The sequence below is a fragment of the Trichosporon asahii genome (genome assembly GCF_000293215.1).
Source record: "Trichosporon asahii var. asahii CBS 2479 unplaced genomic scaffold scaffold00070, whole genome shotgun sequence".
In the NCBI taxonomy this organism is placed as follows: Eukaryota; Fungi; Basidiomycota; class Tremellomycetes; order Trichosporonales; family Trichosporonaceae; genus Trichosporon; species Trichosporon asahii.
Genome location: NW_014040855.1, coordinates 2,525,375 through 2,550,369, shown reverse-complemented (window position 1 = coordinate 2,550,369; position 24,995 = coordinate 2,525,375). Strand labels below are relative to the sequence as shown.

Below are 24,995 nucleotides of genomic sequence, written 5' to 3'. Positions count from 1 at the left end.
CATATTGCATGAGACAAAGAAGAAAGGAAGCGTGGGAAAAGACGTCAGCAGGTCGCCGGGTTGACCGCGACCTCGGCCCAGGACACGTGGTGATGTAATCAGCCAGAACCCTGCACCTACCAGCAGAAATCCTGCCAATCTCGTCTACCTCGCTACGATGTCCCGATCCGGCGAGCTCCGCCGCAAAGGCGCGCGATACTCACCTGGGCTTCAGCGCTACAGCCTATGCGAACACGTGACCTTCCTCAGCAAGGAGTGCGATATCCAGAACGCCGGACCCGTCTCAGTTCAATGCATGGTGCTGGAACGGGCAGGGGACAGCGCAGATTGGCCGGAAAGCCGGAATTAGAGGGGTCAGATAGCAGAGAGCCTGATAAAGAATGATGTAATCAGCGCGTGGACCGCGGTGGATCTCTGGGATACTGGTGCCGACCGCGTTTAGATCTACACAACACAGCTATGGGCGAAACATGTCGCAGTAGGAGTGGAGATTGTTAGGGAGGTGGCTGTATCCCACACAGCTATCTGAGCTCACTACTGCGGCCACCGGGCTGGTGGCAAGGGTAAGAGGAAGGGCCGTTCCACAGCCCGCAGTGGGCGCTGGGGACCCGGCACTTGCGCCTGCGCATTTTCCTTCAAGCGGTGTATGTTGGAGATTGAAAGGGATGGAAACTTGGGATGAATCACAGCAAAGATATCGTGGATGCTTGGGGGAAGGTGCTTCCTGGATTCCTGGAGTAGGGGTCAAGAAAACTCTGCAGCCCCGCTGACCAAGTCTGTCACGTGTGGTCGCAACGAGCAGTAAGACACTGGCGCGTGATTCTGTGCTGGCCCGCATATGTTCCAAGTCTGCTTGCCTCTCGAAACAGCGTCTTCCCTCGCGTTTGTGGCGGGCGGCTGCAACATGGTGGTGACATCGTCTCTTGTCCGTGGCAGTGTGGCGAACGCGAGGAAGACAGTGTGTCTCTGGGCTCCATGCATTGGTACCAGTCTGAATCTTAGCGTTTCCGCATTCAGAGCATCAGGAAAGTGCGTCTAGCTGTAGGCGAGCACTCCATTCTGTTGGCTGGCGTTGTTTGCACAGGCAGATGCTCGTGAACCTCGTAGAAAGCGCGCACACTTGCTGTGCACTATGTTCCAAGCTTGCACTCTCCCAATACTGCAGTTACAGGCTCATACTCAGAGATTATTCTAGCACTTAGTGCTAGCGTTACCTCGCCACTTTTACAAGCATGCATAAGCGCTGACACACTCGAATCACTGGTCAAAAATGGACAGGACCTCGCCACCCAAGTCTCCTGGCAATGTCACGTGACTGGGTGGCAAGAGGATCAGAGGATCACGACGAGATTGATTTACTTCCGACCCGACGTTGCGACGCGTCCATTGTTGAGTGTGAAGGTGGAGCGGCTGTTGGGAGTTCCCACAGCACACTCATAACACAGAGACGACACACGATGCCCGCGACGAAGACATATATGATCAGCGACGACCCGGACGTCGAGTATAAGTGGTCGTGCAACCAGATCCGCGGCAAGCTGCGCAAGTACATCGAGAACGGCGGCGCGAAGACGACCGAGATGCAGCGCGAGCTCGGCGTCAACTCCAACTCGTGGGGCCGCTTCATGCGGTACACTGGCTCGATGCAGGGCTGCGACGGTGGTGTGTACGAGGCTGCGACGCGTTTCTTCCTCGACATGGAGCGCCGAGGTGAAAAGATGCCCAAGGCTAAACCTGCTCCTGCTGCTGGCAAGGAAAACGCGCCTCCCGCGGGCTCGGCTGCCGCCGGCATCGTCGCCGAGGCTGGCAAGCCCGCAAGCAAAGGCAAAGCCAAGGCGCCCAAACCTACCACTGCGACTGCGGACGTGACGGGCGTCAAGCTCAATGGCGAGGACACCGACAGCGTGCCGGTGTACGACAGCTGCGACGTGGTCCGCCGCAAGATCGAGGCACACCTGAAGCTGCCGGGCGTGACGCGCGCGGCATTCCTGCGTGACCTCGGTGCACAGTTTTCGGAGAAAGTCAATATTCAGAGCAAGCAGCTGAACGACTTCCTCGCCAAGCGCGGGCCCGTGGCTGGTAATACGTCGCGTGTCTACTACGCCGGGTACGTGTTCTTCGAGAAACGACGCGTCGCCCTCGACCAGCCCAAGAACGCCCACCGCCTCGGCATGGAGAAGAGCCACCCCGGAGGCGCCGACACGAGCCGCATGAGGACCCACATCTTGTGCAGGGCGGACGAGATCCTCGTCGAGGATGAGTTCGGAAACCTGCACTAAACCATGCCCACCGCTTCGCGTCAGCCGCGCAATCCCGACTCGCAAGTCGAAGTCGAAGTCCAGGCTACAGGAGATCTTCGGCCGGCGACCGCCGACTGGACGATCTCGACGCCACTCGCCCACAGGGTCGGAGACCCCTGGGTAAACCCACACCTCGGTGCTCTCGCCCCCGCCAGTGGGGCCGCTGACTGCTACACACTCAAAGCTTCCGAATCTTCGTTAAATGCCATCAACTACGGCAGGTGGTATCGAAGTCTATGAACAGGGGGGAACAAGAGCTGGTCGTTTGTTCGTTCGTCGTACATACAGGAGATGAATGCGGAAAGCAGAATGTCCAGGGTGATTGTTGCAGGGTGGTTGGTGTTGCAGGGTGGTTGGGAAGGTGAGGGAAGCGATAATGTCATGATAGAACAGGGCGCCTATCCAGGGAAGGCGATGGTGATCAAACCTCCAGCACCAGTCATAATGGTGGTGAAGATGATGAGCACTCCGTAGTTTGTGCTGCCGTACGCGCCGGGAGCGCCGGCCATAGGGCCATAGTTGAGGAGGGCGGTCGAGATGGGACCGGACGTGAAGCTCGCAATGCCTTTGAGTGTCATGAACGCTGAGAAGGCGACGACGGTCGTGGACGGGTCGTTCTGCGCGATTGTGGTGATCATCGCGCCCCACATGCCCGCCAGGCTTGCGGCGGTTAGACCCCACATCACTGCGAATGCGAGGAGGAACTTCTCATTGTCACCGAATCCCCAGAGTGTGGCCGTGCTGACGGCGGCAATGAGGCAGGAAACAGTGACAGCGATTCGGCAAGGAACGCGGTCTGACACCCACCCCGAGAGACAATTGCCGAACGCGGTGACGCCGTTCACGATGGCTACGAGCGACGGGCCGTCAGGGCTCTTCGCGCCTACAAGCGTCGCGAAAGATGTGATCCAGAGCAGGGGAATGAAGTTTGCAAGCGAGTGCACCATCATGAACGCGAAGCCGACCCAGGTCGCCCGGCGGCGGAGGAAAGACCAGTCGACAGGGGGACGGGTGCGCTTGCGGCGGCCACCGGTGACGTAGGTCGGCAGAGGTACGCGGCGCTTCGTGAAGCACAGGCACGTCGCGATGATAATGAGGTACGCGATAGCCAGCGAGACCATGGTCGTGCGGTACCCAAAGGCCTTCAGGAGCGCTGTTACCACGATCGGGAACACGCAGCCGCCGAGCCCGGTACCGGCGTACATAATGCCCGTCGCCATGCCACGGCGCGCCTTCCACCACTCGAACAGGTTCGTGGCGCAGGGGAGGTACACGCTGCCACTCATGGGGAACATGATGCCGAACGTGAGAATGAGCTGCCACGGCTGTGTCACGAAAGCACTTGCGAGCAGGCCGGCTGTCGAGATGAACAGACCAGCAAACTGGAGCTCTCGCTCAAACCAGGGGAACGCGGTGAAGAGCGGGCCCATGAAGACGCCGCAGAAGTAGAGCAGACCGGTCGGAAGCGTGGACGCGAGGGTCAGGACGCCGGCGGCGGAGGGGTCCGGAAACAGCTCCGACAGCCAATACTCGTGCAGCACGCCGACGGAGAAGGGTAGACCCCAAACAGTCGCCTCGATCAGAGTTACGGCGACCAGGTACATGATCGCGGCTCGGCCACGATCGACCGGTGGCAAAGGGGCAGCCTCATTGGCGAGCTCGGCGATGGTGAGGTCCGCCGTTGAGTTGTGCGCAGTGGGCGACGGAGGCGTACTGGATCCGCTCTCCAAGTCGGTTGGGTAGAACTCGGTCTCTCCAGGCGTCGGCGGTACACTGGGTCCAGGAACGACCTCCTTGTACGACAAATAGTCGACCGGAGCTGGTGGAATCGACTCAATCTTCTCATTGTTGCTCTCTGGTGGGGTAATCGGAGGAGTGTCGAGAGGGGTGAAACCGCCAAAGGCAGAGCTAAACGGGGCTAGCTGAGGGCGTTCTTGAGCAGTACGACTCGGGCGGCGTGCGGCGGTTGAGACACGGGAGAGCTCGTAACTGGAGGCGGTGGACGCGGCGGCTTCATCGTGGTCCATCGTATTCTAGACGTAAGACAGATGGGTATGGCCTATATGCTGTGATGGGTGAGTGAGTGGCAAGCGAGCAGCAGAGGGGAGTTGGAAGAGGTCAGTGTGAGGGCGGGTGTGCAGTTTTTTGTAGTTAGCGCACGCCGAACAGGGACAGCGCAGTGAGAAGGAGTGTGAAGAGGTAACAGCAGAATTCGCCGGGTCGCCTAGTCGGTCAGTACCCATGGTGCCATGGAGCAAGCCGCAGCCCGCAGCCTTGAGCCCGGTTCGAGTCATGCGGAAGGGTGAAGAACGATGGTGGCGCGCATTCGGTGGCGATGACAAGGGGTAGGCCCACGCCTCTACGAGTCTGGGCATATCGCGGCTGGGTCTAGATCGTAGTTGGCGCGCGGGTGACAGCCCGATTCGGCGGGACAACGCGACAGTACAACGGCTAGCCCTCCGCAGAAGCGAACGAGGCGAAGGAGGCTGAGTGGACGATGCCTAGTTCTGCCTGAGCAAGCCTGAGGATCTGAGGGAAAGAGCGACCGGAACGGTTGGAGGCGCGACACAGACAGGGCTAGACTGTCCGGACGCGAGCGAACGAGCGGGGAGGAAAGGCAAACCCGCACTCATCAAGGCGAGCGAGGCGTCGATATCCCGAAAATCTGGCTTGCAGGTGCCGAGGAACCGAAGGGTCCCGAAGCTTGCCGACGTTCGCCGCAGAGTCCCGCATTACAAATCAGCTCACATTCCTTATCCCCATTTGACCTTGATAAGGGTTCGATTACACTAGAGTAACACTTTCGTCTTTCACATTTTCTGGACCGGCCCGGACGGCCGACGACGCGTTCGTTTCGCCTCCTAAAGTCCTAACGACATCCGATACTCAACTATCGCAATGACTCATAGCCTCCATGGCTGAAGTTGCAGGTGGCGGCCATGGTCACGTTGTTAGAGCGCAGCTAATGGCCACGGCATCGCCTCCGCTGCGCAGTCTCGGGCCTTCGGTCTTCTTGTCCGATTCTCACAAGACACCGAACGCGTCGTCATAGTACACCTTAAATCTGCTCCGCCGCAGGTTCCCGTCACACCCGCCGCAGGCTGGGGCAGACAGACGATAACAGAATTTGTCATGGGGAAGGCTGTTCATCAGAAGTCACCGTTGCTGAGAAGTGTAAACTGAAGATCCTTTGCAGCGTAGAAGGGACTGGTGATCTATCTGCCGAGTGACAGGTGACGCTCGTGAGAGAGCTGCGTGAGCAAATGCCATTCCATTCGACAACGTCGCCGTGGATGGAATGTTGGGTGTTTGGAGCACGAAATGCCACGAACGGATTGTCGGAATGTCGCTGACTGGCGCCAGGCACGATCTCGCTGATGATGCCGACGTCCGTCGAGATTCAAGTCCTTAGTCCAGCCTTGTGACGCCTTCTCACGCTTCGGGCTCGGGTCTGGCCATCGCCAAGCCTCGCTGATCAGCAGAACCCAGACTCTTTCCACTTCCGGCTTGCCGGTACGTCGGCGCATCGGCAACGAGAACCTGACAAAGGCGGGGAACAAGGTCAGTATCGCCAATAGGAAGGCTCGCATCAGTTCTGGGTCAGATCTCGGCGGCCACGGTTTGCGCATAAACGGATCGTCGATACGTGGCTTTGTCAGCGTAGTGTAGGGGCGCCTTGGCGCTCTACGTAGGAGCTCCTGCACTCTTGTACACCTTATCGGGGGCAGATATTGGAGTTTGGAGAAGAAGGCCATGTCCCCTGTCCCTGTTGCGACCGGTTGCCAAGCTTCGGGTCAATCTCATCTTCGGACCTCTTCGACCAGTGTTTCGGTATCCGGAGCCGATGCAAAGTCTCCGGGGCCTGTCGAGACTGTTCTTCCTGAATATGAAACGTGCGTGCACACGACCACGAAGATCGTGTGAAGGTCGTGCGAGGTGTTGTTGCCATTATGCTCAACGATGACGCGATTACCCCCGTCGAAGGTGACAAGCTCGCGATTAAGGGACGGTCGCCATCCAAACACGCCGATGCGCCGAACACACCTCTAAGTCGTTCGTGTGAGCTTATGAGCGCCGAGAGCCTGGGTTTCTCATGTCGGCTGTATGCTGGCTGGTGGCTGGCTAACATGCTGCGGACGATCTCAAGAATACCCCGTCCGTCCCTGTCCCCCGGCCTCGATACGTCCCCCCCGCAGCCATGGTGACTCTGGAGCCCCCGCTACGCGTCGAGCACACGCAGACGCGCGCCGAGCCAAGCCCTAATCACGCTGCCAAGACCTCGGCGACGGCTGTCCCTGGCAACTCCGGCGTACGCAGCTCCGCAGACAGCGGGCCCCCAAGCTGTGTTCAGGACCGTCAGGTCCGCCAGGACCAACGTCCGTCCGACGAGCCATACCGCATTCGGCGTACCGACGCCGGGTCCGAAAGCAAATAGCGAGTGACCAAACACGCAATCACGCGATGCACGCGACCCATGTCGTGTGCCTTCTGAATGGCTGCGATTGCGTCTCGGAGCATTCACGACACCGCCCCCGAACATTCCAAGCACGCCGAGCGCGGTGCAAGTGCACGCCATCGCTGCCCGTGGGGCCGCCAGGACACATGGTACGGCATGCGCGAGAGCATGCACACGACCACACGCCACGGCACCGCCATTGCTCGGGCTAGCGAAGGCACGTCCGAGCTCCGTAACGAGTTACTCCGGGCCAACATCGAAGTCCCATCCCAAGTCCGAGCTTGTTAGGCTAAACTCACGTGAGGCGGATGACAACGCGCCTTATCTTTCCAGCGTTCCGCACTCCGCCGATAACGCCGTTCCAGCCCTCCTAGCAGCCGTGCTAGCCGCATGCTGTGCCGAGCCCGGCGGGCTGACCGACCCTGCTCCGGCGGCAGCCTACGCATGCTGCACACATGAGCCAGCTGATGCGCTTGATCCGAACCGAGACGGCGTTAGCCCAGGCCACACCGCGGATGTGCTAACGTAGCGCAAATGCCACCTTTAGCGCACTCGGTGTTGGCCGCAGTGCGTTAGACTCTGCTAGCGTTTGCTCTAGTCTGTCCGCTTTGCCGTAGCGCCTTTTCTGGGTGTTGAACGTTCGATATTCAACAACACGGATGAGTTGGGCGCTAAGCGACCTCATCAGCAGCTGATCAGTGTGGGTCAACGTCAGCTCACGATCTTCGAGAGTCTCGACAATCGGACTGGGTGGAAGAGGGTTTTCCTCGCCCGTCGAAGTAAGAACAGCAGTTAAGCCATAGGCATCCGGCTGATGGCCGCGCCTCTGACGGCTGTTTATGTAGACACCTCAAGAACCTAGGCTGAACGGATATACACATCCGATGCGGAGCACTCGCTGCCCAGAAACGGCACGCAGTGCATGTTGCGCAGCTCTAACAGCCACACACGATGCAGAGCGACTGCGGAGACACATCGGTGGCGGATCCCACGATATTGGTTATCGCCGTTGTCGATTTTACAGACGGTGTCGTTCACACTGGAATCCGTTAAGCTCAGTTTCTCCGTTCTTTGCCTCCTATAGTGAGACTCGAGTCCGAGACGCAGCACGCCAAGCTTGTAGACCCTACTGCAAAGCATAGCACGACTAGTGGGTGCGGCGTGGATATCCCGGTCGCCGAAACAGACTAGCGGACTCAGTAGTGTCGTTTTCGGGCGGAAAGCAACGGAGCGACGATCTTGGACTGCTTGCTAGCGAGCACCAGAAACCATAAACTGTCGTCGATCCCTAGCGGACTCACTACCACCGCAGCTCATGGTGTCGAGTGGTACCAGAGTGATGGTAGCGTTGTTCCAGAGCGATGGTGCGGCCAGTCGAGCGTCCCGTGCGCGCTACTGCCCGCATGATGAGTAATGAACAGGATGGAAACACGCCTACTCCTGCCGTCCCGTCCACTTCGGACCCACTGCGGGCACCGCAATGTACGTGCGCACTTTCGCGCCTTCACGCACTCGTGTTCCTTCGGCCAACTCCAACGATCCGTGCTCAAGTGTCCATCTCGTGTCCACATGATCGCGCGGGACTGGCCCGTGCTCTGCAAATCCGGGATGATGAGCGCGTTTGAGGGAGGCTTCAGTGTGGGCGATGCGGGTAATGGACCGGCCGTAACCAACCGGTCCGAGGGCTTGCTGTGCGGAAGATGGATCCTGCTGTTGGCCGCTATTCTCAGACAAAGGTCGCGCCCAGTCGCAAGGACCAGGAATGATCAGAAGGACGCGTTAGAATCCTCTTCAGCCCGTCCGTTCGCGTCTGTGCTCGTGCATTGGGCAGTCCCACCCTACGCGCTCAGCCACCCCCATGCAGCACTCCGCACCCCTCCACACCCCCCACGCAAAGCCGCCGGGCCATGAGCGAGTCGTTCGTCGCAAGTAAGGGTAACCAGACTCTGCGCTACGGTCCGGAACTCCTTTGAAGCCGGCATGGGCGCAACATGTGCTTCGGCGAGGTTCAGGAGTCGCAGTTCCCGCTACGCAAGCCTCGCTGCGCCTCACTCGCATCGACGCGATCCTTGCGATTCCTGGAGATGCTCGGGCAGCGAAGTAGACGCGACATGGACATGTGTAGCAAGTGTCTCGCCAGGTCGAGACATGTGGTCCTTAGAGTGCCACCTTAGGCCGCCTTAGGCTGCTATTCTCAACCCGCCAACCCTGTCGCCTGCAGGGCGGTGACCGGCTACCGGAGCTTGTTGTGTCCTATCCAGCATCCTCATGAAGTATGGAGAATGCACGGCCGGGGTGCTGCGCAGCGTGGGGGAGCGGGGTGGGAGCAGAGGACCCCGGACCAGGAAAAGAGTTACGGCACCTCACCCTGAGCCCCCCGCCGAGGGACCTGGCAGGCGCCCGAGGACCATAAGGATGAGATCAGAGGCGTAACCGTCACCCGCTGCTGACCCAGGCATTCCTTCCGGCCCAGATGTCAGGCAAAATCAGGAGCGGTTTGCTCACCTCTCCGTAATCGGGATTGTTGGCGTTTGCTTTCCTTTTCCTCAATTTCGCTGCGTGAGAACCAGCCGGCGCATTCAGTTGGATCGAATTGGTCGAGCATCAGTCCAGGGACAACTGAGGTACGTCATTCAACTCTCCGGATCGATCCGTGGCACGGCAACACGGCACGGCTGTCATGGGCTTCGAGGCATGCTCGACGTACGCCTCCACTCTCTTCTCGCCAGTGCAGTGCAAGTCCACCGACTCGACGACTTTGGGTTTCCTCGGCGGATCCGTAAACCGCCCGGTCAGGTCGACCGGGACCCTGGCTCAGACTTTGCTTCGGGTTCTGGCTGTTCTGTCTTTCTTGCTCGAATGCTGCATGAGAAACTCGAGTGGTGCGCAAGAAAAGTATAGTGTAATCTTAATTGACAAAATCGCAGCAGTTGTCATGGGTCAGTGTGTAGATCTCTGGTCTTGGGCAAATCTGGGCTGGCAGTCGCACGCGCGGCTTTTCGTTAATGTTACGATCGGGCTGATGAGTTAATTGCTCCGCAGCGCTGTCGGCTGTAACACAGCAAGCGGCATGCGCCTCTTCTCCTTGTCAGTCACCTGCTGCCCATGGATCGCTGCCAAGAGCCTATGATGTAAACGATCTTTCGGCGCAGGCAGACGAGGACAGAGCGGCCCATCGGATCCAACCATGTGCAGTTCGCACCGAGCACATTGCTGTCAAACTCGGCTTGCCGGTCCGCCCATCTCTTGCAGCTGGAACGCCTGAATCGGAGTCTACAATTGCACAAATGCATGGAGCGACTCGCCGTTCCGAGTTCCAATAACGAGTGCTCCAGCCATCTGGACGAACACGGAATGCAAACAAGACGCTATTGCCTAATTACCTGAAGCTGAGGTGGGTACCTTGCGGCGTCCAAGGGCGCCTCAGGCGCGGAAGGAACATGTCAATGAGCGCCTCCTTCCACCACGCCTGCACGCCTCCTTGTCCAGGCGTGAGCGCCAATGCCGAGCCTTTGGCTTGCCTCAGCCGTAGCCAAATAAAGAATTGAACAAGCATATGCCTCGATCCCCCATGTGCATCAGCTTGCTCGTTGGTTGGACGCTTGCCAGGATCGCCACCCCCGATGTTTGCGCTGTTTCTGGAGTCTTGAGGGAGAAGAGCTGGAAGGGAGAACAGGCGGCAGGAGGCTGCGGAGGCGGTGTGAGGGTGACCTGCTGAACCCACTGCCAACAGTGAGAAGCCTGAAACCGTTCTCGGCCAATTCGCCAGATCAGAGTTCACACATACTCGTGCCTGCTCGCTGAGTGAGTGCAGAGCAAACGCAAATGAGTCTCGTGTGGCCTTTTGCTGTACGACGCTGGCGGGGCGGCTCCTGGCTCCTTGTTCAGGATTCGGGAAACAGGATATGATGCCGACGTCCTTTGCTCATCAGTCTGACGCTTGGCTACCCCGCCCCCGCCTCCGCTTTCTGCACAGTTGCAAACCCTTTCTTCCTCTCCGACCGGCTGTGCTGAATCCCTAGGTCCCTTACTCAGTATGCGGGCGCTGCAGTACAGGTGTGCCTCTGTAAGCCGTCGTGTATTCGCCAGGTTCAGGGACTGGCGTTTTCCGGGGTCTGATTCTGAGCTGCTCATCTACTGGCACCTTGTTCAAGGTTCTTGTTGGCTCCCATTTGCTATCGTTCGTATTTACCTTTGCTCAAATGAGTTACACCTCCAGGATGCACAGGCCTGAGGCACAGAGAGAACCACCCAGAACAAGGTCGTCGGAGCACCAGAGCCGGCCCCGCCCGCAGCCCGAATGGTCATCATGGGCGGATCTCATCCATTGGTTCTCATGCCCACTCTCGGTAACCTCGATACGCAAGCTGAATAGGTGATGCGCTCCTTCGAGACAGCTGGAAGCAAACCTGATGCGCCCAAATCCATTTGCGAAGGCTGTTCCTATTTCCTCTGTGCCTAGCTCTGATGGGCATGCTTAACCGTTCTCAAGGTTATACGATATCCTGTTACCATGGTCCAATACAAAGCACTGAGCTTCGTTGGGACCCGGATGCCTCGGTTGCCGATGGCAGGCTGTCGGGGTACTGGCCCCGATGCAGCTGAGCGCGCTGGGCGGGGGATCTGCCTACCTAGCCAAAGCGCCACGGACAATGTTCACTGACCGCCTGGTTACTCAGTTAGGTAAAGCGTTACCCATGCACCACCCACGATTGAGCACATGACCTCGCTCGGGCTTGTCTGACTGTCCTGAGGGCCTGATTCTGTCACTTTGCGGTTGACGTTTGCCTGTGCAGATTCGTGAGCAATCCAGCAGGCGTAGCAACACAAACAGGGGGTTTCGCACTTGCAGACACATGGTTCACAGGAAGACCACCTGGCGATCTAGCACCGAGAACGTGATGACACCAACCGCCATGGCTCCGCTTAGTGCATCCCAGTTCTTCGTTAGCAGTGAATAGCATGCATCCTCGTGACCCGAGGGCGCTGCACAGCGTTTAGCGCGAGGCTTCAGCCTGCTTCCTTGAGCCTGTTGCCGGGCGCCAGTAAGCTAGGACGCCAGAAGCTGAAGCACCTTGCGGCATGCGGTACGTATCGCAGGAGCGGAAGGAAGCGTGGATATACCTCACCAGGAGCGCAGGCGAGCGCGAAAACCCACTCAATCGGAACCAAGCCTGCGTCAGGTCCAGCCTGCAAGGACAGAGAAACACGGCGGCAGGCATTAGCAAGCCCAGCGCAGGAAAACTAACTCAAACTAGTCAATCGAAGGCACTCGATCCCAATGACGGCGATCACAACCCAGAAGCTTGCCCCGAGGCCACTATGCCGTACTAGCCGGGTGCTGCGAGCTTGGTCTGAACCTAACTGGTCTGCTAGTTGGGCAGGTGGGCGGAGGGAGGGAGGCGCAAGGTGTTCATCTCCATGTCCGTGTCCGGCGAACCACTTCGGTAAATCCAAACAACCTGCACAGCGCAGCCAGCCTTGGACCCTGACGGCGTGTGTTTGCTGCCAGAATGCGTCCGGGTGGACGGTGAATGGGGGGTAGAGATGTAACTCGAGTCTGCCCGATCCACGGTGAACATGAGGCTGAGAAGAGAGGGCGGAGGCGTCCAGCGCTCATGACGGGCCAAGGCACAATACCTGGGGGAGCAGCAGCAGTCCGGGGTCGAAGCCGGGGCGCCGGTTAGCGCTGTGCAAGAGGAGCGCAAGGCACGGGCTGAGCGGGCTGAGGTGAGCTGAGGGTCTGCAGGAATGCCCGGCAGGGCAACGGAAGGGAGCGCGACGTCTGCAGGGTCTGCAAAGGGCTGCACTCGCCGGAGGAGGACAGGACATGGCGGACATGGCAGGGACGTGTGGGCCTGCCGCCCTGGGCTGCTTCTGAAAATAAGCTTGACTTGATCCGGAAAGTGTCGTGAATTAGTGCATTTGCAGAGACGCACCATCATGGGCCCGTCGTTGTCTGGCGGGCCTGGCGAGACTCGAGGAAATGTCCTGGACCCATCCCATCTTTTCTCAGGCCTGGGAGCCGAAGAGCAACGCGCAAGACTGGCACCCAGCTGCCAACAACCAGCTGCCTGGGCAGGCCTGGTGCCGGACCTGAATTGTCGCCTGCCATCAAGGCGTCCACGGCCTGCCCGTCGCTCACCGCAGACTCTCCTCCTCCCTCGTAGCCCTCTGGGTCTTCTGGCGCCCGAGCGCCTTCGCAAGGTTGCACCCCGGATGAATGCCGTGGTCCAGGGTCCGCGCGTGAGGCTGCATATGGTTCACCGTGATTTTACCCTGAAGAACGGCAATCGTTGTCTCCTCAAGGCGGACCTGAGCTAGTGAGATGCACCCTGCGGGGAAGACGCTGTGGCACTGACGTTGGGATGGGTCTTGAGGGTCACCTTTGGGACTGCAGACGGCCGCGTGCCGAGCGAGGAGAGGTTGTGCGATGCATGCAGTGGTTTCTCTCGGACGGTGCGCCGTTCACGGCCCCGACTGGTCTCGACAACTCGTACCGGCCCGGATGGTGTCCCCTTCCTCTGGCCCACCATCACCCACTAGTCTCCCCCGTCCTGCTCGGTTCTCGTCCACACCTGTCACAAGGTATATAAGACCTCTTCCCGCGCTCCCAGAACCGATCTCCATCAGACTCGCTTTCCTCTCTTCTCTGACTCTTCCCCCAGTCTCGATCAGTCCTTTCCGGTCTCTACAACAACCAACCCTTCCTTAATCACAATGAAGTACTCTCTCGTCGCCGCCCTCGTCGCCGCCTCGGTCGCTCTTGCCGAGCCCGTTGAGTAAGTATCTCACCCAACAAACACCCTTTCCCACCGCCGCCTTCCTCGCCATATAGACTTTTGCTTACACTTCCTCCAGCCCCAACACCATCGACCCCTGTCTCAAGAACTGTGCCGAGACCGCCGCCACCGCTGGCTCTGTCGGCTGCTCTTCCATCTTCGACACCGCCTGTGTCTGTGGCAAGAAGGACGCCTTCGTCGCCGCCGCTACCCCCTGTGTTCTCTCGGGATGCGCCGACAAGGCCGCCGAGGCCATCTCCATGGTCTCCACCCTCTGCACTGAGGGCATCAAGGGCGGTGGTGACCAGCAGTCGTCTGCTGCCCCCGAGCCTACCTCCTCCGAGGAGACCAAGCCCGAGCCCTCGTCTGAGGCTCCCCCCGCCCCCTCGTCTGACGCCGGTGAGCAGTCCTCTGAGGCCCCCGCCCCCACCTCCTCCGCTGGTGAGACCAAGCCCTCCGCCGGTGGCGAGGGTGAGACCATCGAGGGTCTCTCCCCCTGTGCCTCGAAGTGCATGGTTGAGGGTGCCGCCAAGCAGGGATGCAAGGGCCAGGACGACACTGCCTGCATCTGTACCGACGCCTTCAAGACCGCCGTCACCCCCTGTGTTGCCGCTTGCGGTGCCGACGACGTGACCGCCGCCCTCGCCCTCTCCGCCAAGAAGTGCGCTGCCCCCACCAGCGGTGAGGCCAAGCCCTCTGCCTCTGCCTCCGGCTCTGGTGGTGCCACCAAGCCCACTTCGGGTGGTGAGGCCGAGTGCGACCCCCGCGGTGGCTCTGGTGCTTGCGCCAAGAAGTACACTGAGGCCGGCACCCTCACCAAGTCTGAGGACAAGCCCGCCGAGACCTCGCAGGCCGCTGCCGCCGGCGCCGAGGCCGACGCCGCCAAGCAGGGCTCTGGTGCCAAGGCCCTCACCACCGGTGCCGCCCTCACCATCGCTGGTGTCATCGCCGCCGCTCTCTTCTAAGTGAGCTAAGCTTCAAGGAGCTCTGAGCTGTCCGCAGCTCTAGTCATCCGGAAAGTTTAACGACATCCTTCTTTTAATTTTGTTAGTTTCTCTTTATCATTAGTCCCAAACACATTTCACCGCGTCCCCCATCACCGTGATCTTAAATCCATAACTCTATAATATCCGGTCATCAGCCAATCCCCTCATACAGGCGACCGTTGTTGGGTGAGTTTGGACTGAAAGAGAACTTAAGTATATGCCTAAATGGACATTTCAGCTAGGTAGTGTGTCAAATGCATTGTCCTAACTTGCGCGCGCTCGTTCTGCACACCAAAGCTTCTTCGTAAACTTACCCACTCTGTCTGGCTTTCTTTGTCGCAGAAGAAAGCTGTTTCCCACAGCACAAGGATCAGCAGACGCAGAGGAGGCGCTCCGTTGTTTTTCCCACCACCGTGGCGCACGGTGCACCGCCCCTGGGACGAGTGAAAAGAGAAATCAGTCCCATGATCCCATCAGCTGACCATGATCTCGATCGTCGGTTAGTGCACGGTGAGTTTGGTGCGGAATGGAGGGTAATGGGTGTCAGCGGGTGTGTTTGGAGTGGGATGAATGGGAGTCAACGTGCAGCAGCATCGAGCCGAGCTGGTTTGAGGGATTAGCCGTGCCTGGGACGGCTCTCCGCTCGGTGGAGGTTTCACACGCTTGATTCATTGTCCGACTGGGTGCAGGACCGCCGTCGACGTCATCCAAACCGAGCCACAGCGGCCAGCATGTGACGGCCCCTCATCGCGACTACTCGTTAGCCAGCACTCACTCTCCAGCTCTCAGCTCCAGCAGCTCCAGCAGCCGTACGCCCAGTCCAGCAACTCGAGCCCGACTAGCGCTCAAATCAGATCCACCTCGCGAGCCGCCAGAGCAAAGCGACGACTCCAACTTTTTCTCCGCTCGAAAGAATCAGATTCCCCACAAAGCCAAACGAAAACGCCCAAGCACCAGCTTGTCCTCATGACTCTCCGCTCGCTTGCCCGTCCGATGGGGCGCGGGGCTCGTTCCCTCCTCTCCGCTCGGGTCGCCCCTAGTGTGTCTGCACGCTTCTCTCTCGACCGTGCAGCCCCCGCTACCGTCCGTATCGGAGGTCGCAGTTATGCGACGCAGGCTGATCCTCCCCCGTCGTCGCCGGCGGGCACACCGATGATGATCGGCGCGCAGCTGCGGACGCAGATTGAGAGCGAGCTCAACAACATGCGCGAGCGCGTGCTCAAGTCCAAGCCGGGCGTGTGGCTGCGCCCCCTGACGCAGGAGGAGACGGAGCTCGTCAACATGGGCCAGGTGCCCGGGTTCGAGAATGCAGAGGTCATGGCCCTCCTCGACTTGCAGCTGCGCGAGGCGCCGTTCTTCAAGGACAGGCAGCGCGCCGGTCCCGATGGGATGGGCATCCACGTCCCCCTCCTCGCGCACCTTGGGTCTACTGAGCCCGAAGTGCCGTGCTACCCCTTCAAACTCCTGTTCGGACAGCAGGCGCCGCGCGCAATCACTGCTGTCCGCGACGTGATCGCTGCGCAGAGGAAGAGGGTGACTGAGGCTGCAGAGCACAGCACGAAGGAGGTTACGGAGCAGACGGAGAAGTTTAGGCATCTCGATGACGCTCCCCTCGTCGCCGTCCTGGTGCCCAATGGCGGAGAGAACAGGGACATGGGCATGCCCCTCGCCATCTCTCTCTTCCGCCTCGCCATGCATGAGGGTAACGGACACGAGGAGGGCTTCCAGACCGGTGGCGACGGCACCAAGTCCGACTAAGCCAGCGAGCATTCAGCAGCAAGAGGTGGACGACCTCCACCCCAACTTTTCCTTTCGCCAACTTCATGACGTCGCACCGTCAGGCCACAGCTTGACGCTCTATAGAGGCAGCCATGTGCAGCATGTACGATATCCATTGCCCTTGTGGGGCTGTGGTCCATGGGCGGGAGTGCAGGAACGAAAGCGAGGGTAGCGTTACACGGTGATCTGTTCCACTGTGCGACGCACCGGTCGTTACGTGACATCAGCGTACATTTGGTAACACTGGGAGGCTGGGAATCGGCGGGCAGCTGCCGGCGGTATGCAGACCATAGCTGGCTCTGTGGCTCTGCGGCTGGGCGACCGCTCAGCTTGCTCTGCCACCCGGAATTGCCCGGAATCAGAGACATCTCGTGACAGAGCTGAGAAGGAGAGATGGAGCTTTGCATGCCGTGCGCATCGTCTGGAGTGAGCTGCGCCGGGACAGACCCTAGCGTTCGTCTAGCATTCGTCTGGGCGTGAGTGGGTCTGGATTATGACGAGGTGTTGCAGTAGTGCCGGTGGGCCCTGTTGGAGTGAGAGTTTCGGACAGGGGCTCTGAAATGGAGACTGCTGAATTGTGATGAGAGCGTAAAGCGAGCATGAAGAGATCGCAGGGCCAGATTCTTCCGAGCTTCCTCCCTGTCTGATCCTTGTTCCTCGTTCGCAACGCCCACACTTTTTGAGGCTACGACGCCAGCCTCTTCATGAAGGACTAAGCGCAATGCTGTGCAGAGTGGATCCGATGGTGTCGATGGTTTTTGAAGTGGTGCCGTAGTGCGCAGGGGCGAGGAGTGGAGCTGGTCCGCGTGGTGCAGAAAAGTGTTGGCGCTCCAGCGCTCTGGAGCTGGACTGGGGGAGCTGGCAAGCGGGCAATTTCTTCATTTCCTTGCAGCATGGGCGTTCCTCCGACATTCCTGGCTACCGCTAACAATTCAGGCTGCTGACAATTCAGCGAGCGCACGAGCAGCTGACGCAACCAGAGACACTGTGCACCGAGCACACGGAGGCTGGGAATCAGTGAAAATCGGGGGTTCACTTTCTGAAGAGTGAGCATCATAGCGCTCATCACGGACGAGGACGGTGCTTGGCATGCACGGCCAGATCGGAGCTGTATCACTGACGTGCGGTAGAACTCTTTCGCGGACATCGGACAGGGTAAGAGAGAAGAGATGGACGATGGCCAGGCCGTGCGCAGAATCCATGACAGGTGCTCAGCCACTTAGGTCCAGCGAACATGGCGTTCTGAGACATGGCCGTCGCCACCACCAGCAGGAGGCTTGCACTGCCCCCAGGTGCATGTTCGTTACGCCTCGAAGCCTCGACGTCAGCGCTGATGTTCGTTTCATGACGCGCGGGCAGGTTGGACGTCGCCGCGCCGTGCGGCTTGCGCGGCTCCTAGCGAGCACTGTGCCGGAGACGTTGCTGACCCTCACGGCGTTCTTCGGGAGTTTCCGCGGTCCTGTCAGCTGCCCTCGCGGGTGCGAACAGACCTGGCGTAACGGTCGGGAATGCCGGTTCGTAGAACTGGTTTTATGGTGATCAACATTAGAGAATGATCGGCGGAAAATCACGTCTGTCGTTTGCACCACTACTCGCCGCCCACTCGATGCTCCGAATCAACCAGCTCGACAGGCTGCCATCAGTTATGCGTCGCGGGAAGGGTCAGCTAACAAAAACCCTGACCCATCGCCCTTGCGGACCATGACCAGTGTATCTCGATGTGGGACGAGGGCGGATCGAACGCCCGACCTCAAGAACTGAAGCTTCACTCTCGCGCTCTCCCAACTGAGCTATCATCCCATCAGAGACACAAGGATTGTCCTGCTCCGGAGCGCATTGGCCGGGCCGACGCCGAGGCCGACGGTCGACCGGCAGTGACGTTGGTAGGACTGTGAAGCCGAGATACTTACCAGCTTCATGGGGTACTGACACCGGCATCGTGCATGTGTGAACGGCGTGCTGATTGTCAGCTATGTCATTCGTACGGATTGGAAGCTTACCTGGACAACTGCTGATCGTCGTGCAATCTCCTCCCTTACGTTTAGCTTTTGACCCAAGGAGGCGACAGATTCGCCGCTTCGACAGGTTGCAGGGAACGGAAGACGGTATGGCGAGCCGGCGTGGACGTCGCTTACCGGCCGCTGAAACGTCAGCTTCATACTCTTGGCAGCTCACTGTCCCGTTTGGGGTCGACGGGTTGGAACTGGCCGCCACCTCGTGCTGCGGTTGTCATCCGTGCTCGCCTGCTGACCGGGTTCCGCTGTCGATAAGGAGGTGGTCGAGGATAGCATAGCCTGCTTGTTCAGCTACCTCGCTGGCTACCTAGCTGCCATGGCTCACCGGCGTCTTGAGGCCGGCCGTCCGAGATCTTGTTCTGGTCTTGTCTGCTCTGCACACCAACGTACTGACTTGACCGGGGAGGGGGGAAGCGCTGTTTGCATAGCTGCGAAGGTCTAAGCATCGTATTAAGAGCGTATCGCTCACTCGATAGCCCGTCAATGTTGCAGTTGATGACGCCATCGGCGGTTCAAAGCACTCGATCACCTGAAATACCAGCCAAGAGACGTCCCATTGAGCCGATCTGGGCGAGCCGACGTGTCGTTAGTAATGGAGACTTCAAGTCGAGGAAGTGACAGAGTGAAGAGCATAGAAGAGGCGACGAGAAAGCTGGCTGGACTTGATAGCAAGGAAGATGTTTGCCGCCGCTGCGGAGACTGCGCCCCCATTGCGCCCTCTTGCGTCCTTCGAGTATTCGTGTCTTCTTGTGAACTTGGAAAGGACTCCGCAGCAGATACTTTCTCAGGTTTGTTGACTGCATGCTGCTGAATACACCGCAGTTGAGTCGACGCTCCTTCTCGAGCTTCGGCGACTTGCTCGTACGCGGACAAACCAACGCCACTACCTTCGCTCGCCCTCCACGCCATTTGAAGCAGCGACTTGCAGAGGTAGAATCTCGATCTCCGATCTCTCATCGATATCTGTCCTACAAGCTAATGCATTGTTCGCTACATACTACGGAATCGGTCAGAGTTAGAGTCAGTGTCCGTTCATGAGGTGGACCATCCTGCTCGGCTAGGGATACTCGGGGCCCAGCCACTCAATGTTGAACTTCTGGTTGTTGTAGTCGGGGTGGCCCTGGGGATGGCAGTCCCAGATCTGGAGCTTGGTGCCCTCCTGCACTCTACCGTCCTTGATGTCGAGACAGGGGTCTGGTCCGTCAGCTAGAATACATGGGGCTGATAGCTTGCTAAGACTCACTGAGCGGGAAGCCGAAGAGCCTGAATTGGCCGGTGGAGAGACGTTCCCAGCGCCAGGGGTCGTGGCCACCTTCTTGCCAGAGATCGTACGCGTAGCGCAGTGCTTCGTCCTGGCACAGCTGGCCGTAGGCTGGGTTGCCATTCTGGACGTTGAAGCCCCAGTCGAGGGCGACTGATGTCAGCGTATCAAAGGGTAGCGGGCGCGAAGCCTTAGGAACTCACAGTAGGCGCCGTTCAGACACTGGTTGATGTGGCGGATGAACGTCTTGCCTTCGTTCTTGTTGATGGCCCAGGTGGCCAACTCGTGCGAGCAAGGGCGCAGGACGATGTCGCGGTTGTACGTGCCGTCGCCGAGGGCAACGCAGAGGTTGGGGTTGGCAATGGTGTGCACCTTGGCCTTCTGGTTCGGGTTCTGGCTCTGGGCGCTCGCGACGCCAAGGAAGGCGCACGCCAGCAGCAGGGCCGGTAGCCACTTGCAGAGGGTGAACATGACAATCGGAAGTAGTGGAAGTTGCTTTGTCGGGGTTGAGCTGGATCGGGCGGCGAGGAAGAGGGATGTTCGTCGGAGGAGGAATGGTCGGTGCCTCGCCGCAGCAGGCGCGCCGTTATATAGACGCGCGCCGCCTACCCCAGCAGAACGCGGAGTAACGGCAGCGGCGAGGCTAGAAGGAATGTTCGAAGTGATCACCTGGTCTCTACGCTCCAACGTTGCACCGCACTGAGAGCCTACCGTGCCGACCGAACCGCGAAGATTCGGTTTCGGATCCGGCCACCTTCAGACATGATCATCCCGCACAACGTTACAATTGCACTATCGTGCGCCGATCACGGAGAGCCGAAGTCACAAAGTCCCGTTCACCCGCGCACAGCAGATGAGACGCGGTTACGAGCGATACCAAGGCATGGACCGAGATCGGTCATTGCACGGAGCAGTGCTGCACAGAGTTCATTCATCTCTTCGGACTACGTCTCACTTAGCTTCATATCTTCTGAACGACTATAGGACATTACGGAAACCACGTCAGGTTGCTTCAGGCTTGGTGTCGGGTCCGACCAGACCGAGCTGTCCATCGGCCCGCCTGGACCAGCCTAGTTGGTCTTCTTGCCGCCACGCCAGTAAGGGATGCACCAGCGGCCACCCTGGGCGCAATAGTGACTGGTTGTTAGCTGAATCTTCACGCCGTCCTAGAGAGCTCACCCGCTGGGGCAGTAGGTCTTGCGGTGGATGGGAGGAGGCCAGATGAGAGCGGTGCTCTCGCCGCCGTCGGCGGGCTTCTCGTCACCGCCGTCACCGCCGTCGCCGCCGTCGTTGTCGCGCGTGCTCAGGACGATGGAGGCTGGGGTCAGCTTGTAGAGCAAGAACATATGAAAAGCAAATGACTAGTCTCACCCTTGCAGCACTCAGCCCTGAAGGGAGCGCAGAACCAGAAGGGGCCCGACTTGCCGCAGTTGACGCCGGCGATGCCGCAATTGGGGTGCAGCTGGCGACGGGCGTAGATCGCGGGGATCCAGCCCCAGTTGTTGCGCTCCTCGAGGGTGGTCTCCTCGGGCTCGGGGTTGGGGTTGGGGGCAGCGACGGCGAGTGCGGCGAGGGCAGTGAGGAAGACGGTCTTGAGCAGCATTGTGTTGTGTTGTGGAAGTCGAGAGGGCTTGTTGATTCCTGTCGAGGATGGGGGGCTAACGTCCTGCAAGCTGCTGTTATATAGACGTCGGATCGTCAGAACGCTGGGCAAGATCAGTGGAGGTGAGTTCACAGCCAGATCCCAGCGGACACTCGATCACGACGAAAGTGCGAGGCAGACGGACAAGACAGATCTGGCTGGTGTCGAGGAACGATCCGGCTGCGCTTAACTCTAGGCTGGCGGTGACACTAGCCGTCATGCCAGGCGTCCAGCACGGCCTCCGCCCTGCTCGGGTCCGATGGACTGGGGGAGGCGGACCAACTAGACGACGAGCCAAGGAGGCGGAGGCGGCGTAGCACATTCGGTGTCCGCCCCACACAGATCTCGTGTGTCCCGTGCGCGCCTTTGATTTGGTCTACCGGACGAATTCCCCGTTATCGTCTGCGAGAAGTGAGAGAGTACGAGTCCGATCGTTAGCTTGGCACGGAAACATTAGGAGCTAGGCGATGCAGAACGGACGGGGATCTGGTACAGCTACGGCGCAGATGTCCTCATGTAGAGCACCGGTCTCGGTCGCTCCGTTCGGACAAGACGTCATGGCCGCTGTGGTCGAGCGGAGATTTGGTGAGGAAGGTAAGGCAGTGTAGTGTCCGAGGTATCAGGTCGCGTCACGTCTGGTTCGTCGCCGTGTCGTCCGTGGGAGAGCTGCGCCCTCTCCACACGTGACCACATCACGGTGACTCCGTGGCGTAATTGGTAGCGCTTCAGATTCCAATGACTGGGATATACTCACGTATTCCTGAAGGTTGTCCGTTCGAGTCGGGCCGGGGTCGGTGCCTCTCGATAGAGAGATTCCTCTTTTTCGTGGTTGACAGCGGGGTTGTGGGTTGGCTAAGCGTAGAGGAAGGTGGGAGAGAGTGGCAGTCTACCGGAGGTAGGCTCGAGTAAGCCCATGTCCTCAAACCCTGGTGTCAGCTGTCTTTGAAGGCGTTGAGAAAAGCTCACCTCTGCCCGTGTGGCAGCAGGCGAAGGTCGTTGGAGGTGCGTTTCTGCTATGAGCCGGCTTCTGCCGAAGCTAGCTCATTGGCCTGAACAGAACGCTGCGGTCAGCTACTACCGTTTGTCCTCGCGGGAGCTCACAGACGGCTTACAGATGAGCATCGTTCTAGCTGAGGAGAATCATCGCCGTCGCAAGGCAGCGGCTTGGAGCATGCAGCCCTCCGAGAGCGAGTGCTCACCATTGCTGTGGTCAGCTTGACAGCCATGCGCCGACCAGCTGAAGCCCTCGGCCGTGTCTGGTTACTCACCTCGCCAACTCGACTTTGAGAGGCTGATGTTAGCTGAAAAGGATCGAACCGTCGTCAGCTTACCGGAGTCCAGTCTTGACTGAGCCGACAGTCTCGCTGTCATGTGCATCTCCCTCCCTGATGTTAGCTATCAAGAGGTAACGCTGAATAGCTCGCCGCTGCAACTGGCTGCGCTGTCCGACGCACATGGACCTGGCCGCATCTAGGCTCATGCCAGAGGAATGATTTAAGAAACGAGCATATCTGTCCGTGAGCTGGGACTTCTGCTTGATTGACTCACTGAGATATATCTTGCAAGCTGAGGTTAGCTATGTTGGTGCATCTTATAGCGTACGAACCTGTCATCTGGCGGGGTGTCAGCTGTTTCGACTTAGGCGAGAAGCTTACTACCACTGCGTCTGGGTCAGCTTACTTGATCCCGATGAAGCTCACAGTGACAGCATCCAAGGATCTGAGGTCAGCTGATGATGCGGAGGGCTGGACAGCTCACGACATCAACCAGCAACTCAGAGCCGGTTGCTTGACTGCTGTCAGCTTTGCAGGCCAACGTGGCAAGCTCACGACGAGACTGTGGTCAGCTACTGACCCGGACATACTAGCATACCGCTACACACTGCCTGGTGAGCTCCGCAGCGGACATCATCGAGCTCAATAGTCACTGAAGGTCAGCTCCCAACCAATCAGAGAGCTTACCGACAAGCCTGGAGCTGCTGTTAGCTTTCATGCTCGATTGGACAGCTGACGATTCCGCTCTCTTGGGAGTCAGCTGGAGCGAAGAAAAGAGGAAGCTTGCCTTCAGATCTGATGTTCGCTAGGTAGTTCTGGGCATAGCTCACTTCTGCTCACTCTGTGCCGTAAGGCCGTAAGGCTTAGAACAGATTTCGGCAAGCCTATCGGTCTCCTCACCCATGAACTGGAGGTCAGCTATACTACCGTAGAACCGAGAAGAGAGCTTAACGGACTCACTACGACTGCAGGTCAGCTTGCGACCGTCCAGCAAAAGCCTACGAAGAGCTTTGCTCGCTGGGTGTCAGCTGCATAGGAGCAGGTAGATCAGCTCACCAAGCTGTAGAATGCTGGGCATCAGCTTCCAAGACCGCGCGATAGCTCACTTGTCACGAATGGCAATGGCGCCACTATCTTCCCCAGAGGTCCGAAGCTGGCTGTGAGCTGTCGCCGCACGTCCCAAACAGCGCACCTTTCACGTCTCCCATGTTGTGAGAAGACGAAGACGAGGTTCTCGCTAGTACGTCGAGGACGTGTCAGTGTGTTAAGTGCCCTTGCAACGATTTGCAGCCGCGATCGCCGCTTGCGCCCCTCCCCTCTTGCGTCACAGAGGTCGGACGTTGTGTTGCTTCTTGCTATGCATTCGTCAGGTCGTTACAATGTCTATGGAATCATAAGGTCCGGCCATGAGTGGCCAGCACGCAGTGGTCTATATATGCTATGGACATGTAATGTCTTCCTCATCTAACGAGGTATCGCTCAAACGAGCTGAGAGGGGCGGAGGGGCTGCACGCCTCCCGCGGGACCGACGGGGTCGACGGCCTCCAGCGGCGGCGTAACAGGGACGAAGAACTTGCCGCCCTCGCGCTCAAGGTACTCGGTCTCGAAGCGCTCCTTGGCGCGCGTGTCGAACCACCAGTTCCGGTACGTGAGGTAGGGCAGGACGGTCTCGTTCCAGAACGTCGGCTTGGCGACCTTGGCGTCGCCGGCGATGTCGCGCTTGAGCTGGCGCCAGAGCTCGGGCCGGTCGCTGATGACCGAGTACACGCCCCAGCGCACACACTGGAGCATCTCCTCCCGCTCGTTCACGGTCCAGGTGCAGATCTTCTTGCCGGCTGCGGCGCACTCGAGGCGGAACTTCTCGCCCTCGGCACCGAGCAGCAGGGGGTAGTACACTGAGAATCCGGTGCAGGCCCAGAAGTACTGGCGTACCTGAGAGAGGGACATGGAGATGCAGAAACGCTGCAGGGGAGCAAGCAGCGTCATGGCCGGCTCGAGGAACTTGGGGTGCCACAGGCCGAGAATCAGGCGGGGCGCGAGGGTCGTCTCCCAGTCTGGGCGGCGCTCGAGCTCGGCCCGGATCAGCGTGAAGAGACGCACGGGGTCGTTCTCGACCTTGCAGTCAATGTTGACCTTGACGTGGGCATTCTCGGGCTGCTGCAGGAGGTCGAGGAGCTGCGCGAAACGCGGAATCGGCTGGGCAGGCTGCTCAAGCGTGCGCACGTGTCTGATTGTCAGCATTCAATTGCGAACCAAGATCGGGCGTTACTATATTCCGCTACAGACTTTTCCCTAATACTGCAACGCCGAGTAATTCCAGGCACGGTCAGGCACAGCCTGACGTGTACATGAGGTGGACTGTGATACGCCATGTTCCCTTACGTCAGGGTCATTTGCTTCCGCGACGCCACCACGACTCGTTGCAACGAGTTGCAACTCATGTCCTTGCAACTCGATCCTTCTTACAAGCCGCCATCCACCCCGAAATAACGCGTTTCTG

At 59.1% G+C, this 24,995-nt stretch overlaps 7 protein-coding genes and 2 non-coding genes across 9 annotated transcripts; 5 read left to right on the top strand and 4 right to left on the bottom strand.

The window, feature by feature from the left end:
* Nucleotides 1-1,457: 1,457 nt before the first annotated feature.
* A1Q1_04833 (uncharacterized protein) lies at nt 1,458-2,279 on the top strand (the record flags this gene model as incomplete). The annotated part of the gene is made up of 1 exon (XM_014323071.1): nt 1,458-2,279. The coding sequence occupies one exon, from the start codon at nt 1,458-1,460 to the stop codon at nt 2,277-2,279; it is 822 nt and encodes a 273-aa protein (XP_014178546.1).
* Nucleotides 2,280-2,698: 419 nt separating this feature from the next.
* On the bottom strand, nt 2,699-4,327 carry A1Q1_04832 (transporter; the record flags this gene model as incomplete). The annotated part of the gene is made up of 1 exon (XM_014323070.1): nt 2,699-4,327. One exon carries the CDS (start codon nt 4,325-4,327, stop codon nt 2,699-2,701), a length of 1,629 nt encoding a protein of 542 aa, XP_014178545.1.
* A 9,149-nt stretch (nt 4,328-13,476) lies between these two features.
* Nucleotides 13,477-14,503, top strand: A1Q1_04831 (uncharacterized protein; the record flags this gene model as incomplete). The annotated part of the gene is made up of 2 exons (XM_014323069.1): nt 13,477-13,538; nt 13,618-14,503. The coding sequence occupies 2 exons, from the start codon at nt 13,477-13,479 to the stop codon at nt 14,501-14,503; spliced, it is 948 nt and encodes a 315-aa protein (XP_014178544.1).
* A 987-nt stretch (nt 14,504-15,490) lies between these two features.
* A1Q1_04830 (uncharacterized protein) lies at nt 15,491-16,282 on the top strand (the record flags this gene model as incomplete). The annotated part of the gene is made up of 1 exon (XM_014323068.1): nt 15,491-16,282. The coding sequence occupies one exon, from the start codon at nt 15,491-15,493 to the stop codon at nt 16,280-16,282; it is 792 nt and encodes a 263-aa protein (XP_014178543.1).
* Nucleotides 16,283-18,024: 1,742 nt separating this feature from the next.
* A1Q1_t497 lies at nt 18,025-18,103 on the bottom strand. Its single transcript has one exon. It is a non-coding gene; the product is annotated as a tRNA-Phe (tRNA).
* Nucleotides 18,104-19,375: 1,272 nt separating this feature from the next.
* Nucleotides 19,376-21,182, bottom strand: A1Q1_04829 (uncharacterized protein; the record flags this gene model as incomplete). The annotated part of the gene is made up of 7 exons (XM_014323067.1): nt 19,376-19,512; nt 19,562-19,732; nt 19,783-20,286; nt 20,535-20,557; nt 20,620-20,700; nt 20,759-20,897; nt 20,951-21,182. The coding sequence occupies 7 exons, from the start codon at nt 21,180-21,182 to the stop codon at nt 19,376-19,378; spliced, it is 1,287 nt and encodes a 428-aa protein (XP_014178542.1).
* A 738-nt stretch (nt 21,183-21,920) lies between these two features.
* A1Q1_t504 lies at nt 21,921-22,015 on the top strand. The gene has a single exon. It is a non-coding gene; the product is annotated as a tRNA-Trp (tRNA).
* A 784-nt stretch (nt 22,016-22,799) lies between these two features.
* A1Q1_04828 (uncharacterized protein) lies at nt 22,800-23,531 on the top strand (the record flags this gene model as incomplete). The annotated part of the gene is made up of 3 exons (XM_014323066.1): nt 22,800-23,109; nt 23,159-23,295; nt 23,349-23,531. The coding sequence occupies 3 exons, from the start codon at nt 22,800-22,802 to the stop codon at nt 23,529-23,531; spliced, it is 630 nt and encodes a 209-aa protein (XP_014178541.1).
* A 443-nt stretch (nt 23,532-23,974) lies between these two features.
* On the bottom strand, nt 23,975-24,736 carry A1Q1_04827 (uncharacterized protein; the record flags this gene model as incomplete). The annotated part of the gene is made up of 1 exon (XM_014323065.1): nt 23,975-24,736. One exon carries the CDS (start codon nt 24,734-24,736, stop codon nt 23,975-23,977), a length of 762 nt encoding a protein of 253 aa, XP_014178540.1.
* Between the last annotated feature and the right edge of the window lie 259 nt (nt 24,737-24,995).